This window comes from Electrophorus electricus, chromosome 17 (genome assembly GCF_013358815.1).
Source record: "Electrophorus electricus isolate fEleEle1 chromosome 17, fEleEle1.pri, whole genome shotgun sequence".
NCBI classification, from domain to species: domain Eukaryota; kingdom Metazoa; phylum Chordata; class Actinopteri; order Gymnotiformes; family Gymnotidae; genus Electrophorus; species Electrophorus electricus.
In genome coordinates, this window is record NC_049551.1 from 6,441,827 (window position 1) to 6,460,331 (window position 18,505).

General features: G+C 47.6%; 1 protein-coding gene across 24 annotated transcripts in view; it reads right to left on the bottom strand.

Moving 5' to 3' along the window:
- dlg2 (discs, large homolog 2 (Drosophila)) overlaps window positions 1–18,505 on the bottom strand; it is a 155,089-nt gene that overhangs the window by 28,174 nt on the left and 108,410 nt on the right. For 15 of the 24 annotated variants that reach the window (XM_035535275.1, XM_035535300.1, XM_035535298.1 and 12 more), the window contains 8 exons: window positions 17,550–17,600; window positions 15,653–15,777; window positions 13,343–13,512; window positions 12,426–12,562; window positions 11,748–11,892; window positions 11,205–11,370; window positions 6,884–6,943; window positions 5,622–5,777 (listed from right to left, as the gene is read on the bottom strand). In XM_035535275.1, coding sequence (XP_035391168.1) covers window positions 5,622–5,777; window positions 6,884–6,943; window positions 11,205–11,370; window positions 11,748–11,892; window positions 12,426–12,562; window positions 13,343–13,512; window positions 15,653–15,777; window positions 17,550–17,600 — 1,010 coding nt within the window. Of the gene's footprint in view, window positions 1–5,621; window positions 5,778–6,883; window positions 6,944–11,204; window positions 11,371–11,747; window positions 11,893–12,425; window positions 12,563–13,342; window positions 13,513–15,652; window positions 15,778–17,549; window positions 17,601–18,505 lie in introns of those variants that run through there. The other 9 variants (XM_035535289.1, XM_035535287.1, XM_035535286.1 and 6 more) reach the window with 4 other exon arrangements.

Genomic DNA, 18,505 nt, shown 5'->3' on the forward strand with positions numbered 1-18,505 from the left:
TGATGACCCAAATGGCCTTTTTTAGCGCGGCAGTGTGGCGTGGCGGTGCCGCGTTTAGCTCCGCTCTCACGCCTCTCTGACCTACTTACGAGGAGAACGCAGACCTCCCCTCTCTGTAACTCTTTCTTCCACTTTCCCCCACCCCCTGCAACATCTCTCTCCTTCTGAGCTTCCCCTCTTCCGTAGCATGTTTCTCTCCCTCTCTCTAAATGGGCCAGTGCGTCTGTGGAGCCCTCGGTGAGCTCTGGCCCCAGGCCCTGCAATCCCCCAGTAGTGTGCCGTCAGGCTGCGACAGATGCAAACGTCTCTTCGCCATAAGCCAGAGGTAAACGCAGTCGTACACTCTCTGAGAACACCCTGTACACACCACCCAGCTGAGCACTTCAGAGGCACCTTCAAGATCTCGAATTTTCTTCATATGGCATGTTTTCACTGTACTAACTATAAGAGCATAAATATCTTTATGGTTAGAACTTTCAAGTTCAAATTGTTACCTGAATAGAAAGGTGGTTTTTTTTTTACATTTCCCCTTATATGTATTCAGCAATCTCCAGTACTGTAACAATCAACACAAGATGTTGTAACCTTTCTACAGCCACAACATAAAAGATCCGTTAACAGTTCTGTAGCCCGTGTTCAATAAAATGTGTGGAATAACATTTTTGAATGAAGAAAAAAAAAAAAAAAAAAAGACTTGCATCCTCAACCACTATAGCCACAAATGATTGAAAATTAATAGGTTTCATGCCCTAGAAAAACGTGGTGCTCAGGGAAGCACGTCTGACGTTTCAAAGGATAGCACTATCAGATGTTACCACTAGATGGCAACCTCACTACATTTATTTGCCTCTGCAATTTTACATTAAAAAATAAAAGCCCCGGTAGCACAAGAAAACTGTGGGAAAATGTGGGGAAACGGTAACTTTGATTGGCCTGGAAATTCAGTACGGATGATCAGTCTCCAACTTTATCTTTCAAACAAAAGAATCCTTGCACAAAACTGCGAATGTTAAACTCTGTTTCACTGTAGAACTGGAGGCCTGTGCATCTCATATCTCAAGCCAGTTGCTTTCATATTCCATCCATCTGTCTTGTTGCAGTACAATATCCTGCCCCAACTTTCTAGACCACAACACTGATGCATCCCTTGATGCAGGTACCTTCTCTCTCTCTCTCTCTCTCACCCCCCCCCCCCCCCCCCACCAAACCCCAACATCCCTCCATTAATCAACCGTGAAGCCTAACAGCAAATTGCAAACCAAAGACGACACTGCACTCACTTGAAATTCTAAAAGCCTCCTTAGTTCCTTAACGGCTGCTTAAGTATGCCGCGGACGGCCCCGTGGTGGTCCGACTACGGCAGCACACCCACCCACCTCCACCTCCCTGCCTCCAGCCATTTATTCACCGTCAGCTTCCTTTAGTATGCAAACAGCACATTTGCACCGTTCACCTCCACACCAGGCTGCAGCTCCGACAACCCAAGCGTCGCTGAAATCCATGTCACAGACAGATGAGGGCGTGGAACACACAGACACACCCACATCCACCCCCACCTCTCCCCCAAACACACACCCACACATACCCACCTACATATTAGCCAGCAGATACGATTAAATACCAGAATGGTAGAATTTCACTAGCTCAGAAAGCTCACAATATAGAAGCAGGGGGGTATGAGAAGGCCCGTCATCTTATTGGCTGACAGAGCGTCACAGAGAGTGCGAGTCATTATGAAACAGCAGCCCACATGACCGATCTGAAGTGCATGACCTTTATTCACTATGGCTCCTTAATCACGTTCCTCCCAGCAGAAATGAGATTACACAGTTGAGCTTCAGGGATTTTGGATTTTAAAACATTATTTGCAGATCCAGAGTCAGTGTCACTGGGACCCTAGGAACTCTCTCTCAGGATGGCAGCTGTTGTGTGAAGGGGACAACTTGGGTTGGACTGGGCGATGATGCGACTTTGATATTTACTCTTTCCCTTTTCACTCTCTCTTTACTTTTTTTAATATTTACTCTACACGCATATAGCAAGTAGAATATTAGTTGCTTGGGGCAAAAAGAAATATATGACATTTCTAAGTACATGATGAATAGTGGATCACACCATCAAAAGTCTTCTGCTCTGACACATGAGTGGGAGTGGCTGGAGTGTGCGTGCGCGCGTGTGTGTGTGCGTGTGCGTCATTGCGCCGTCGAAAATCTCCTCATCAAAAACCTCTCTGTTCAAAACCTCTGTTGGTGGAGTCCAGGCACACTGATCCCAGATTATTCTGCTCTTATACCGATGTTTTCTGACCCAGACGGCCCCCTTAAAACAAATCTCTGACCACCCTCATCAAAACCAGCTGTGAACAGGCTGTTCTTCTCCCATTTATCACCCAGGACTGCAGAAGAGTGATATATTATCATAGAAAGATGCAGTCTGAACAAACCCCTAAGCACACGCTACATCCCAAAAGCGTGTGTGCGCAGTAAGGGCGTACGCTGTAGGAGACACAACAGTCCAGTCCCAGCCGAGCGTCTTCTGCAGTCTGAGCACAAAAATCAACTCGCACCGATTTATTGACTGAATCATGGTTAGAAGCCCAAGACCAATTTACTGACTGGGGACGCTAAAGTCATCTTATCCTACCATTCGCTCATTTTTATTGGATCGCAGCGACGCATTAGCCACCGGGCCGTGCCTAAGAGCCCGCCTCCAACTGGCCTTTGGCTGGCTGAGGTCAATGCAGCCATGTCCAGGGCGGGGCCTCGCTGGGAGAGCTCTGATGGATCCACTCAGTAGGCGCCATCGATCTCCCTGATGGACAGGCTGGCTTAGTGCCATGTAGTGATCGCGCACCGTCCCTAGACTGCAGAAACACGACAAAAAGTACTTATTTTTAAAAAGCTGGGCAGGGGCAGCATCTAGGAAATGAACTGCTATGAAGCTATGCGGCCAACGGTGGTTCATCTATTTCTTTTTCTGATACTCTGCACACGTTACACATTGCACACATGAACACAAGCACAAGGAAAACCCGAGGCCCATGCTGACTGGGCCCCAGCGATCCCCTCTGCTATTCTAATATTCTGTTCAGTAGAACACGAAGGAGCTCATTAGTGGAACACACGGAGGACAAAATCCAGTCTCTGGTTAATCTCCTACCCTGAGTGGTCTGCTGCACGTGAGACCTAGACGAAAAGTGTCTAAAACGGTGACAAAAAGGAGTGTACAGCTGAGGCTCTCCCCAGCAAGTGACGCAAGGACTTTAGCCCGGGTGTGACGCTGCGACGCAGAGCTGTAGAACCAGGCAGCCTTTGCCGAGTTCTACCACGCGTTCCTTCTCCACCCAGTTCAACCGTGCGTACCAGTTAGCAGTGAGAGGACCCAGCATGTGGAGACAGAGGAGTTGTGGTTTTGCTTCTCTTACGAGGTTGGCAGACTCTATATCCACTCTGACCTCGAAGTCTGACCCTGTCAATAAAAGCAGTGCAACATTTCTGCTTGCTAAATGAAAAGAAGTTTTCAAAAACAATGCTTTGATCACAAACTGTTGTTTGTTCTGATCACACCTATTTCCATCCCCGAACAGTAAAGCATTCAGGCGTGGAATGTCTGCGGTGACTGAGCCACCAGCACTCATCAGCAGTGTGTGAAGGCAGCAGTAGGACCCGCTCACTAACACCCAGCATTACGCTCAAGTGGTTATGCAAAGCTATCATGTCTGGAGGAACTTCAGAGGCTGTAAGGGCTGAATGGCGCCGGAGCTCGCGGACCCTCTGCCCTCTCCCCCATCCCACCCGCACGCTTGCCCAAACGCCCCAGTCAGAACCGTGAATCTGAAAGGAAAACACAGACGCCTTCCCAACCCTGTCAGGCTTTTACGTGTTGGGTCTCCTTCGCGGTCTCACATGCAAATCACCAGTCTCACATGCAAATCACCAGTCTCACATGCAAATCACCAGTCTCCCTCTGAAGCCAATTAGTGAACGCTTTATCATTCATTAAGCAATGTGTTGATTACTGATATTCTAAGCAAATTCCCACACGGAGGCATGCACTGGCAGGAGCAGACATCCGAACTACAGGAAGTCAGCATGGTTCTCAAACTGTGCACACGGGTGTGTGCACACAGGCACACAACGCACACACAACGCACACACGCACGCCCGCACACTCACACGCACACACACGGATAGATACATAGACAGAAACACATGTGTGTTCCTGCACACCTAAAAGAAATAAAATGACATTCCTGAAATTAAACCTTGCATCTCAGACTCCATTAATCTCCAATCTATAAACTTTACAACTGTGCTCATATAAATCAGCAGCGTGAAAGGTGGGGCGGCACTGCTTTATACCTAATTAAAGGCAAACTGCAGCTTATGGTTCGGACAGATCAAATGAAACAACTACAGAGGCAGCAGGGGGCGTGGGAATCGATTCTCCGCGCTTTACAGCGCTCGAACTCAGCAGGCGTGCCACCACTTCCTGTCTCTCGGGAAGCCAAACGATGACCTTAGCGCTACCATCAATAAACAATATAGTCAACAAAGAAATTCAGTGAGGCAGTGGAGGGTCAGAGGGCATGACCACAGAAATTGGGTTCAGCCACTGTAGGGCTACGGTTCACTGCAGAGGTGCTGAATGTAGACCATAAGCAAAAACAGATAAATAAAATAAAATCAGAGCAAGTCATTCTGGCTGTATTTGTAGTAAGGAACAGCCTCTTGTCTTCAGAGCAGCTGTACTCTTTCAAGGTCTGAACAATGTCTGTTATGAACAAATCTAGGCATTACTGCGGGATTAGTTAAATGGATTGAAGATCTTGCTTAGCTCTTATTGCACAAAAGAACATTTTTGGATCAAATTACTTTCTTTTCAGTGTACAGTGTCCCTGCTGGCAGGGACAGCCTCACACTCCCAGCTTCTTCCAGATGTGCTGCCATGATTTCACACATGAACTGCTCATTGAAACCATTTGTCCCATCCACAGCTTGGACTCTCAACGTTCCACAAAAACATTATTAATCTCAGATTCCAAAGTGAATAATAAAGAGATATTTGATGTGAATACGAAATATCTGAGGTTAATATGAAAATATGTTGAACTATGTAATCATTATCATTGAATTACTATAATTATCTCCTGCAACGTTGATACCACCTCCCAATCCCATTTATCTGTTAAAAAAAAAACAAAAAAAAGTTTTCCATGACAGCATGACTCTACCATTAATAATTCTAACAAGACAGACTGGCCATTTACAGGTCTGCTTCCCAAATGTGAGGGAAGATTCATGAAATGTTTAATCAGAAGCGTTAAGCGTTAGCAGAAGTTCCTTTAATAAGTAATTGCCTGAACATTGCCTTTCATTGCCTTATCATGGCTGTTTAAGGATTTCCAGCCATAGTAATTTACACACACCACATGTGCTCAGACAGATTAGAGGTGCAGAAAACAGACAGGAAAAGTTACACATTGAAATATTACTTGGGCATCTCATTAGAAAGCAGAGACCAATCCCAGGTGCTAGGTGGGAGGGACATGCAGGGAGAGAGTTGTGGGCGGGGCATGCAGGTGAACCTGATTTGAATGCAAAGCACTGAGTGGTCAGTACCTGGTGATGTCGGAGTCAGGGAGCAGACCTAAGTGGTAGTGAGGGAAGGGGATGGCGTGTAGTGGGCTTTTATCGAACTCCACGGGGGAGTAGAGACGGGGAGAGGGGACACGATCACACAGTTTATTCACAGTGCTGTAAACGGGCTCTGGAGGCCTGGGAAGGAAAAAAAAAAAGAGAGAGAGAGAGAGCAAAAAGCAGAACAGGCCTGTTAGTGTGCACGAGGAAGAGTGAGGCAGAGACACAGATAGACAGGGAGAGGGATGAGAGAGAGACAGAAAGCAAGGGAAGAGAGACTGACAGAGAGAAGGAAATATCAAAGTTAGAAAGTTAGTGCAGAGCTAGTTAGTTAAACTGCTTAACTAATTAACTATGAATTAGTTAAGTCAAGTCAGAGTTAGTTAAGGTTTTGTTAGTTCATGTTTTTTGATGTGCATTCAGTTTTCAAGGCTTCAAACATCTTTTGTGGTGCAAGAAATAAAAATCATTCTTGCACCAGAAAATCACAATGCTCTCACATAAACTATTTAAAACAACTAACACACATTTTTATGCATTTTTTGTGTCACTGGTCCCAAAAATTGGCTTTCAACTAGCAGTTAACAAGTTTATAAACGCAATGAATCATGCAAGTCTTCCACATGCCAGCTTGTACATACTGTACCAGTGCCCACTGGGACAGCATTAACACCTGTGTAATGAACATTGTGTGATTATTTGAAGTGACAGTTTTGCGTTAGCAACACTGGGTACTGCAGAGACTCACCATCTACACCATTACTGTGAAACAGGGCTGCAGACATTCTGAACCAGGCTTTCTACATCAGCCAACCTGTGTTTCTGAGTGCTGGCTCGCCCTTTCTCCATCTCTCTCACTTTCATTAACTCACGCTATAAAAGCGTCTACTCTCAAACAATGCATTGTAAACAGGGACGTCAACCACAGGCGTGCAAAGGAATGCGTCTCCGCAGGGAAAACTGGGCGGTTGGCTACTTGTGCAGGTTGCGACGTGTGTGATGGGGTCAAAGGACACAGACAGATGAGGGTGTACTGGCGAAGGAAAACCCGAGGCCCATGCTGACTGGGCCCCAGCGATCCCCTCTGCTATTCTAATATTCTGTTCAGTAGAACGCGAAGGAGCTCATTAGTGGAACACAAGGAGGACAAAATCCAGTCTCTAGTTAATCTCCTGCCCTGAGTGGTCTGCTGCACGCGGGACCTAGACGAAAAGTGTCTGACTCGGAAACACCTGGTGTCTCACCTCAACTGGAAGTGCTGGGTATCGAACCTGTGGCCCTCCCCGTCATCCAAGGAGGGATTTCTGATCAGAGAGAGACAGCAGGTAAGCACAGGAACAAAGTCACCAATCGACTCCATCTGCTGAGAAGAGTTCAGAAGTGCGGGACTGGAGTCTGAGTGGACGGGGTGCAGGGTGGGGGGTGTTGGGGCATGCAGACTCCAGGAGGAAACGGACAGCCAAGACACGCACGCACGCACACAGGTCAGAGACACAATCCCCACCGACCCCAGTGGAGAGACCACACCTTTACACGTCTGACACTGAGACACACACACACACTACCTCAGTCATGGTGGTGTCATACTGCACCTGACCTATTATATTGTTTGAGTTTCAGTTCTACTCCTGAGATCTAGATCTGATCTAGAGAGAGAGAGAGAGAGAGAGAGAGAGAGAGAATGAAAGACTGGATGAAAGAGAATGAGTGAGAAATAAAGTGAGTGAATGAACAAATGAGAGAATGAGCGAGATGGAGAGCGATACAGTCCTGTACTGGATATGCTGCTGTTGCTCTGCTGCTCCCACAGATGATGGCCCATATAGGGAGGCGTACAGCCTACAGTCCCTGTCTCTCTGTTCTTATGTACCACTAGGGGAGGAGGCACTGCTCTCCCACTTTTAAGAGTTTTAAACAAGGCAGTGGTCGGTTAAAAAGAAGAAGAAGAAGAAGAAGAAGGAAAAAGAAAGATTTAGTGTCCAATGATCAAAAACACAACCACAATGATGAACACAGATGTGGGATCAAAGGAGAGAGGGGAAAAAAAAACCACGGGAACGCAGGTCGTACTGCCTGCTGGGACGGGGTAGACATATACTGTCCTGCAAAGCATCCTGGCGCTCTCTGTGGCCTCTCTGCTGACACCACCTCTCCACACCTGTCCTTTGTCTGTCCCTTTGCAGAAGCGTAATTAAGAATACTATAATCTACATAAAATAGAGAATACACACACGCGCACGCGCGCACACACGCGCACGCGCACACACACACACAGGTAGGCAGAAATGCTTGCAGACTTGTGCACATGCACACATTGCTTTCATATGTACACGGCAAAACTGGAGCTAGACTAAATAATAAACCTAACCTTCAGCTGATGCTCTCTGGTACGCGTCTAAAAACACTGCCCTGAGGCTACAGACAAGTGCTAATGCCCAGTGAAAGTCTAAATTTCGTGAAATAAAGTGTACGACAGCAGAGAGCCTGCAACATAACTTTTCGGTTAAATCACTTCGGTGTCTCTCCGCAGGCAAGAAAACAGGCAGGAATCAATGAAGTCGATTACACTGCACTTCTCTTCCTAGGGTAGGAAGGCTACAGTTGGGGTGTTTGTGTGTGTGCGTGTGTGTGTAAGAGCACCGGGCTGAGGCCCTACCGCTGTGTGGAGTGTGTTCCACTTAACCAACTGAATGACTCATGTGGAGCAGAAGCACGTGGGACTTTTGAGCTTCCCCCGTGGGGGAGTTTGGGGGTGTCTCACTGTGTGTGTGAACAGAAAGGCTTGTTTTCCACACACCAGAGAGTGCATGTAAGGTTAGTTTAGTATGTGCCTGCGTGTAGTACTAAAATGCATGTCTAGCAGTTTAGAAGGCTTCTTTTTATGTAACTTTGTGTGTTAATTATAGAGATGTGTTTAAATGGAGCACTAAAGGGAGGAACCATCCTTATATTTTCAGTGCTAAGCTTCAAAGTGTATTCTCTCCACCATCACACACCCACCCCCCCACACATAAAGCTTGCTTTCTGCATTATACATCTGTGAGCTGTGGCACAGGTAGGTATTACATAATGCCACATATAGCTTTGCTACCCCTAATCATCTTAGCTTTATCTGAGAGAATCAATTTTCTTTACTATTAATTACCAAGGGGTCAAAAATCATAACATGATGACCTTTTGTGTTATATAGGTTGGCTGAGTCATTTTGAGTCAATTAAATATCTGAGGACTGAGCAGACAATCAGAGGAGCTCAGTGTGGGCTAAGCCTGCAGATTAGCCAAGCCTAGAAAAGGCATCTGGAGTCTGCTAAAATTAGTCTGGCACATGGACGGAGCTCGAATCCCAGTCTCAAAGATGGGGACCCTCCCAACAATCCTACAGTTCCTTAAAAAGTCACCAGTCAGTCTGGGAAGGAGGTTTTAAAGTACTCCGTGTTTTTAACTCTTCTCTCTTGGTCCTTCCCTTTTTTACCCTAATGCTTAATAAACATTCAAAGTGGCTGCAGGTCAAAAAAGGTCACTGGAATTCTGGGATCCTGCTCCATGCAGCTCCATGCACAAGCCCACCTGCCTTAACAGCTATAACCGCCCATTCCTCGTAGCCTGGTGTACCATGTTATAACAGTACCCCAGAAAGACCTAGAAGGTAAGCACTCTTAGCAGTGGAGCGAGAATAAGTCCCACCTGACCTTTCACACTGCGCTGCCGAGTCCATACAGCCAATCAGAAGATGGCTGTCTCCCTCTCTGTTCAGGGAGTTTAAGTCAGTCACAAATGTCTCCTGCCCAAATGCCTCTTAAAATAATTCCCCAAAGCTCTGCATACACACACACACACACACACACACACACACACACAAACACAAACCTCACACAGATACACGTAAACAAAGAGAAACAAGCCTGGATGCCACTTGCTGTGAGCATGGAAAGTGACAGCACTTACACTCATTAAATGCACTTGAAGTGCACCAATCAGCCATAACATTAAAACCACCTGCCTAATATTGGGTGGGTGCCCTTCATGCCACCGTAGCAGCTCTGACCTGCAGATCCGTGAAGTCCTGTAGGTTGCAAAGTGGGGCCTCCATGGACTGGACTTGCACATCCCAAGCGGCTGCTCCATCAGACTGGAATCTGAGGCATTTGTAGGCTACGTCAACACCATGTGCTCTTTGTGATGTTCCTCAAACCATTCCAGAACAAATTTTTGCAGGGTGGCAGGGCACATTATCCTGCTCATAGAGGCCACTACCATAAAGGAACGCTATCGTCATGAAGGGGTGTACTTGGTCTGCGATGACGTTTAGGTTCGTGGTACATGTCAAAGTAACTTCCACAAGAACATCAGGATTCAATGTTTCCCAGCAGACCACTGCCCAGAGCCTCACGCTGCCTGTCGGCTTGACTTCTTTTCACAGAGCATCCAAGTGCCAACTCCCCCGAGGTGAGTGACGTGCGCGCACACACACACACACACACACACACACACACACACACACACACACACACACACACACACACACACACACACACACCAACCCATTGACATGATGTAAAAAAAAACAATCCATCAAAAAAAATGTGATCCATGATCCATCAGACCAGGCCTCCTTCTTCCATTGCTCCAGGGTCCAGTTCTGGTTGATCAGTTCTGCTCACTGTAGATGCTTTTAGTGATACACAGCAAGCTGGTTGTTCTGACACCTTTCCATCGTAGCCAGAACGTTTGCAGCAATTTGTGCTACAGTAGCTCTTCTGTGGGGTCAGAGCAGGCAGGCTAGCCTTCATGCCATACAAGCATCAGTGATTCTTAAGAGCTCATGAGAGCTAGTTCACCAGTTGTTCTTCCTTGGACTACATGCAGTAGGTACTAACTACTGCATACTGGGACCATCCCTGGAGATGCTGTGACCTAGTCACGTAGCCATCACGGTCTGACCCTTGTCAAAGTCACTCGACCTTACGCTCGACTTTTTTTCCCTGTGTCCAACAAATCAACTTCAAGAACTGATTGTTCACTTGCTGCTTAATGTATCCCACTCTGACAGGTGCCACTATAATGAGATAATCACCGTTATTCACTTCACCTGTCAGTGGTTTTGATGTTGTGGCTGACTGGTGTATAATTATGAAAGAAATTTACAGAAGCTACCAAATCTCGCAAATGTGATTAAGGAGCCCAACCAGGGTCACGAAGAGGTTAAGAACAGCTCCCTCAGTTAGCTCTTTAGCCGCATCCATCTAGGAGCTGCGAGGAGCACGTCCTGCCGATCACGTCAACGGTGGCGATACAGGACGTTCACAATCACACAGGACGTTTCGGTAAGGAGACCGACAGCACGGATGGGGAGGAGAAGTAACAGAGGTGGGGGGGTAGAACAGGAGGGGGCGTCGAATCCCAAAGCAACCTGACTGTGAGCCATGACGATTCCACCCATGCTGCCTTTGGAATTTCCACACAGTGACACACTGGGAGTGGGGCGGGGGGGGCGGGGGGGTTTGCGGTTCTACACAGAGTCTACCTGTTGAGTACGGCGTCTGGTGGAGAGAGCGAGGGAATTACCGTAAGAACGAAAAGCCATCCAACCTGTTAATGTCCTCCTCCACCAGCAGATGGCGTGGCAGGGGCGAGTAGCGTCCAGGGGAGATGGGAGGAAGACTGGACTTATACTCCAGAGTCCCGTTATTACCAGCGGAAGAAATATGATTATCCATAGCAGGGGAAAATGCTGCAGAGAGAGCGAGAGAGAGAGAGAGAAGCAGAGAAAGACGAAGGGAAAGATTGAGGAGCAGATGAAGGAAGGAGAGAAGGAGCAGATCATGAAACCGGTTATGACACACATCATGGAATGGCTATGGCACACTGGAGACCTCTGTCTCTGCAATGATCCCAAACTGTTACAGCTGATATCATCTTTAAACTAGTCGATCACCTCATGTCTCACCTGCTCTGGGTTTAATTATCCACTGTTAAACTAAAACCTCTTTACTTCAAGCAAACAGGATTTAATGAGTAACTCAAAGACACAGACACAGACACACGTGTGCAAACTACATGACTATCAAACTGTTCACTAACACAGTACTCTGCAAGAGAGCTACTTACAGTGGGTGATATCGGGAGGCCCATAGGGATCTGAAAGGTAAACATTAGTGGGCTTCCCCACCTTCAGATACACCACATCTGAAGTGTTCTTCAGAATGGCTACTGCCTCCTCGTGGGTCACCTCCTCCAGAGTGTAATTATTTACCTGGGAGAGAACACGAGAGTGAGAGAGGGTGAGTGAGAGAGAGCGAGCACGAGCGCGAGCGTTTGTGTACATGCCAGATTGTCTACAAACTTCACCACACTCTTCAGCACTCAGCAGTGAACTACTGAAGCCAAACCAAGTCCTGCACGCACAAGACATACATGCTAGACAAGGGTTAAAGACTTTAACCGACGTGGGACACCGCAGCCTGGCCCCTAAGGAGCAGAAGCGGTGCTGTGCACTGCCGAGTACCCCTGAGCACCTGTTAGCGCTCTTCAGCACCAACTGAAGATTAGAGCTGCGGTCCGGAACCTCTGTGAGCGACATTCAGTCCCGTAACCCGACAGTCCTGGTGACCTGCCAGCGACCTGCCAGCGAGCATCTAACCTTTCCCTTTCCTGGCAGCCAATCCCGGAATTCCATATATGGCCGTGGCCATCACTTGGCAACATTCAGCTGCTTGCTGCTGTAGTATCTGTGGTGTGAAGTGCGGAGGGTCTGGGTGTACTTCTAGCGCTTGGCCCCGCCCTCACCATGAGCAAGCGGTCCCCGATCTGTAGTCTGCAGTCCTTCTGCGCTGCCCCTCCGTCGATGATCTTGGTGACATAGATGCTGTTGTCACCAGGGATGTGCTGGTTACCCACCCCGCCTGCGATGCTGAACCCCAGCCCTGGGCCAGACGGAGACGGAGGTAGAGAGAGTCGGAGAGGCACAGAGGGAGAAGAGGGGAAGACGGAGAGAAAGTTAGAGAAGAAAGACAGAAGAAGGAGCAAAAGAGAAGCACCCACATGCTCTTTTCTTCATATTTCAACAGGTAATCTTTCATACGCAGGATTATCCAGCTCACCAATCCCAGTTCACGCTCCCGTTCTGACTAATGCATGATGGCTTGAATGAAACAGTGACTCTGTCCAGGCCTCCGGGCCACTGCAGCTGCCTCGCTGGGAGACTTTTAATGAACTCCACTGCTTGAAATCCACTACACAGTGGCGCATCATTCATATTCATTCCAGTGCCTGGTACAGGCCTACAAACGGAGTCCTGTGTGGTTAAGTAGCGCTTTTAGTTAGCGTGTACAGTGTTGGTCTCCGAGTAGGACTACGCTGACGATGACTTGTGTGTGCTGCCTCCAGCTCTTCCTCTGCAGGGGAATGTGTGTGTGCATATGTGCGTGCGAGGTCATTTCTAAATAATAATAATAATTTCTAAAGTCTTTCCTTCTTTGAAAATGCATTTTGTTTCCACTCTGCCCATAATATCGTCTTATAGACAAGCAACGAATAAATAACAGAACAGCCCCGCCTATGAGCCAGTGTTCTGTTTCACTCTGAGTGTCTAGCAAGGGCACATTTGCGTTCAGGAAAACATTTGCTAGAATACATTTCAAACTGGAGAATGAGTGGTTTCAGGACAGGGGGTGAGGTGTGTGTGGGGCTGTGGGATTGCGAACCTTTTGGTCCCTTGACGAGTTTGATCTCTACCACGGTCTCCAGCATGGGTCTCCTCCTGCGCACATACAGCCGAACGATGGAGCCGGCAACCTTCAGCGCCTCCACCGCCCTGCTGTGAGACACCTCGGACACGTCCACCTCATTCACCCGCAGGATGCAGTCGTTCACCCTGACGCGCGCGCGCGCGCACACACACACACACACACACACACACACACACACACACACACACACACACAGTTAGAACTATGTAAAGGCCTGCTGTATGGCTAAGCAGCCCTGTGGAGAGATCCAGATTGTAGTTCCCTCTGGCCCAAGTACAGCCATCCCCTGAGGCATGATTGCACAGAGCAGCTGGGACAAACACACACAAGTGGTGTGACATGCTGCAGTGACTTTGTCTTGCCAACAAACGTCAGCACAGTGCAGGACGAGAACATTTATAGAGATAAGCTATAAAATACACTGAAGAGCAGTGACCAAAGGACACAGATACCAACAAAAACACTTATGAGGAGTTTTGCACTTGTTTTGGAGACATTCTGAAAAAAGTAGACCAGTAGGCACACACACAGTATACCTCCGTGTATACTTCCTGTCTTCAGTTCCACAAACACTCAAGTAGACTGTCACTGTTGTTATTGCACAAATATGCAATGCTGCCCTTGTGCCAGACACAGGGAAAAAGACATCTGACTTCAGCAAGCACCTGTTCAATACTCCCACCCTTAATCCAGAAACACCTTCATCACTGTGGTCAAGTCTTTCCAGTTCAGGTGACCACCATCTCCAACACTTTCTCCAGCTCTACTGCCCAGCAGCTACGTGCCTCCCATGTTTGGCTGGACCATTGCTCCAGGGCCAAGCATGTTATCAGGCTCCCCGAGAAAACCACTATGTCCCCCTCCAAGTTATTTGGCTGCTGACTTCAAGGCAGACGCCTCGTCTGAAAGGCGTCTTGTTTTAAGACCTTCAGGAGCTGGAGGATCAGTCGCCCAGAGTGGCTTCTTCCCCACTGATGTATCTTTGACTCAAATGTGACCTCCGGATCATCTTCACACCTTCCCCCACACATTTATATTTACAACATTTAGCTGACGCTTTTATCCAAAGCGACTTACAATTATGACTGAGTACAGCTTGAGCAATTAAGGGTTTAAGGGTCTTGCTCAGGGGCAGAACAGTGGCAACTGGGCAGTGGTGGGGCTTGAACCAGCAACCTTCCGATTACAGTCAAGTACCTTAACCCCATCCTTCCCCACACCCTCCATCCCCACACGTTTTCTACTCTCTTATGCACAAATTGCTGTTTTATGATATAAAGTAAAAAAATTCCAAGAAGCACAACAAAAAATTATGTCCAATAGCAGTTAGTGAATCCATTTCTGTTCTTTCACATGGCCTAACTACAGCTACTAGCCAACAAAGCGAGCATATTCTCTGGTCCGGCTGCGACACGCATCAGTAACCACCCAGACCTTCAGGTTCAGCACTCCAAAACCAGTGTGGCCATACTGCTTCTCTCAATGGTACATGGGCATCACCTGCAATCCAATTACCACACCTGACTGGTTTCCTTTAAATTCGCCTGTGGTAAGAACAAGTCTGCATGGAGGAGGGGCAGGGTGGTTAGACAGAAACAGAGAGACGAGAGCACTTTCACGAGCGTACGCACGCTCAACTGCTCACTTCCTCTCTGCACCATATAATTATGGTTGTCTGCAATAAAACCGCCATCAGGACATGCATCTCACAGAGACACAATCACCCTGGTGTAATAGGGAAAACATTTCCCCAATAGCTCAGCACTCATATCCTGAAACAGCTCTAATAGACTTATCCACTTCCTAGCACAGCTACAATCAGTGAGATGAGGAAGTGTGTGTGTGTGTGTGTGTGTGTGTGTGTGTGTGTGTGTGTGATGCAGATCCTCTGATCTAAGGGGAGTCATTAGAACTGAGATACAGAGCTCAGTTTTAATCACTGAGAGAGAGAGAAAAGAGGGAGAGGGGGAGGGAGAGAAAGAAAGAGGGGAGAGAGAGAAAAGGGAGGGAGAGAGAGAGGGATGAGAGAGAGAGAGAAAAGAAGAAGGAGGGAGGGAGAATGAGCTCAGGAAAGAATGACGTCAACTATTAAACGCAAGCATGTCCTAGAGCCACAAACCATCAGTTACAGGAAGAAAAAAGTAGAACATCAGAAAAAGGGAATATTAGGGCATATGTTGTGAGCTGTGTTTAGTTCATCTTTATTAGCGAAACCCTGCTGTATTCCCAAAATGTAAGTTGACACCAACACATACAGACACTTACCGGAGCCTCCCGTCCTCGGCTGCCGCACCCCCAGGAATGATCTTAGTGATGAAGATTCCGGGGTCGTCGCCGATGTGCGGGTTATCCGTCCCACCTGCTATACTGAACCCCAACCCTGAGTTACCCTGAGGAAAGATGGTTTGAACACATGCATAACTGCACAGGAACACACGCACACATGCCCACCAACCTACACACACTTACTCACCTCACTCAGGAGGGAATGAGGGGTATAGGGAGGCATGGTGCTTTATTAGAGCACCAGGCACAGGCTACCACAAGCAACACACTTGCTGCTCTCAGCTTGCAGGTAAGAAAGCATATGACTGTTTGTGCTCGTGTGTCTGTGTTTGTTTGTTTGTGTGTGTGTGTGTGTGTGTGAGAGAGAGGAACCCACCCTCTCTTCATCTAGCCCTCTGCAGTAGTTAACAGCACAGGAGCAAGCCAGTATTTTAATGGTGGATTCATAGTTTGCTCTTCTGCACACAAACCGTGACTAATCAGTCAGTCATTGGACTGTGGTGATAACCCTTGTGTGTGGCCATCTTACAATCACTTACTTCTGCCTGGGAACTCAGAGAAGCTCCACAGGCTGCCTGGTAGGAGCCCATACAGGAGTTACAGGCCAAGGAAACTCGCAGATGTAACTATGCACCTCACTAACACCAACAGTCAGTTACTGCATTAACCACAGTGAGGTAACTGTGCATCTCACTAACATTCACTCATTCAGTTACTGTAGGACAAAGCAGCAGACTTGTTCTAAAGCTGTGTGTCCAAGCACACCTTCATGAGTAGGAGACGCTGCAGTTTTCCCAGGTCTTGGCTTCATTAGCATTGGAGGAGAATGGAGAGCACTGGTGGGATTAGAGAATGGAGCGCATGGGTGGGATTAGAGGGCTGCTGTAGCCCCAGGCTGTTGCGAGTTTAGACCACCAGAGCTGTCCAAGCTCCAGATGCTGCTGTCTGCTGCCTCAGCCTCCCACGTGATGGGAGCAGGCGTACGCTTTATTACAAACATTCTTATACCTCAAAGCCCTTCGTGTACAGTTAGAGCCTAATGCCCATCTGTGGCTGTGTCAAATGACTGTTTGCCATCACCCAGTTCTCTACTGACGGCCAGTTCCTGAGCACAAACAAGCAGTGACGCTGATGCACGTAAAAACTCCCAACGGCCACTACAGCGGCACTGCCAAGCGGATGTCACTGCGGTGAGCAGTACGTCACCCAACGAATGAGATGAGGGCAGCGCTCTAAAATGTGTGTATCTAGGAAAGAATGAGGAAGGGTGAAAACAGGAAACGGAGAGACTACGGAGGGTAGTACAGGACCATGCCGTAGAGAAGGGCTGCAGCGCTGAGCCTGGGTCTGATGTAACGGTGGTCCCTCTTAGCCTCAGGGGGTTTTGGGGGGGGGGGGGGGGCCCTCAGCACTGCGCTTTGATACATCACCACCCCCCTCTCTACCCTCGACCTTTGCTATTGTCCCTGTGTCATCTCCAGCCCCGCCAGTCTGATTACGGCTGTCAAAACGTCATCCGCAGCATGACACATGAGTGCGCGCGTGTCCGGAGAACGCAACCCAGCCTTTCACATGCAAACACAGCGTCCCAATTAGGAGGCCTTCCACATTGCTATAAAACACAGCCGTGCCAAGGCTGTCTCCGTGGAGACCAATTAAGTCTAATGCAGGCCTATGCAGCACACTGCACATCTCAAGATCTTTCAGGCAGGAAGATGGAGGATATCTGTGTGTGAGGATCAGCAACCACCAAACAATTTGTCCTTAATCCAAATAAGTATTAGAAAAAAGAAGTCCGGAATTCTAAGTGGCCACAAATTCTGGAACTGAGGAAAAAGTTAACCATGGAAGTCAGTATGATACTGCTGTCACTTACCCGCTCTAGCGTAATTTCTTCAAATTCATATTCAATTTCTGTCCCATTGACCTGCAAGAAGAAAAAAAAACAAAACCACCCATTAGCAAATAAAAATCAAATAAATGTTTCAGTTTGGTAGTCTGTGTGTAGTCTACACTGAGCGTGATGTCATGAGACCAGATACTGGGGGCTCTGGGCTGCAGTGAAGCAATGCGGAAGGATGGAGAAGGTCAGAGGAAGATGGAGATACGTCTCCACCCTTATCCAGCAGCAAGGCGGTGTGAAGCAGCCTACAATCACCTTGATTTTAATGGCTTCAGCCTGAACTCAGACCCACAAATCAATAACCATTAACCAGCTCTTCCAGAGAGCACGGCCGATACAGCCGAACCCACGTCTGCACAACATCTCCATCATCTTTTATAGCCTTTCTTCAACACACACACACACACACACACACATCTCTCTAAAGACATATAATATTCTAATGTTGTAACAATCAATGGTTATAAAATTATTATCTGTTGAGATGAAATTCCAACAAGCGCCATATGGATGTTGGACTAAAATCTCTTTCATTATTTTGAATAAAACAAGCTAAGAAGCAAAGAAATCTCTTTCCTCCTTTCTGTCACAGACAAATACCCGCACTGACTCAAAACATGCACAAACATAGAGATACCCTCACAGTCATAGCGTGGACATATTTAATGGGTTGGGTTTGACCTGCTCGAATCAAAAAAAGAAAATAAATGCTTTATCCCAAACACTGCTCAAAAGACCAGAGTCATGGGTCAGCGCTTAACAGCACAGCAGCACAGTCGAACATGTCCTTTCTGGACCACCATGTGCAGCAGCCATCCAGCAACGATCCAGCAATCCATCTCCGGCCCGGATGGAGAGCACATTTACTGTCGAGCCACTCCTTTTCTTGTGTGATGCAACAACAGCACGCCGTTGCCTCTGGAAGCGGG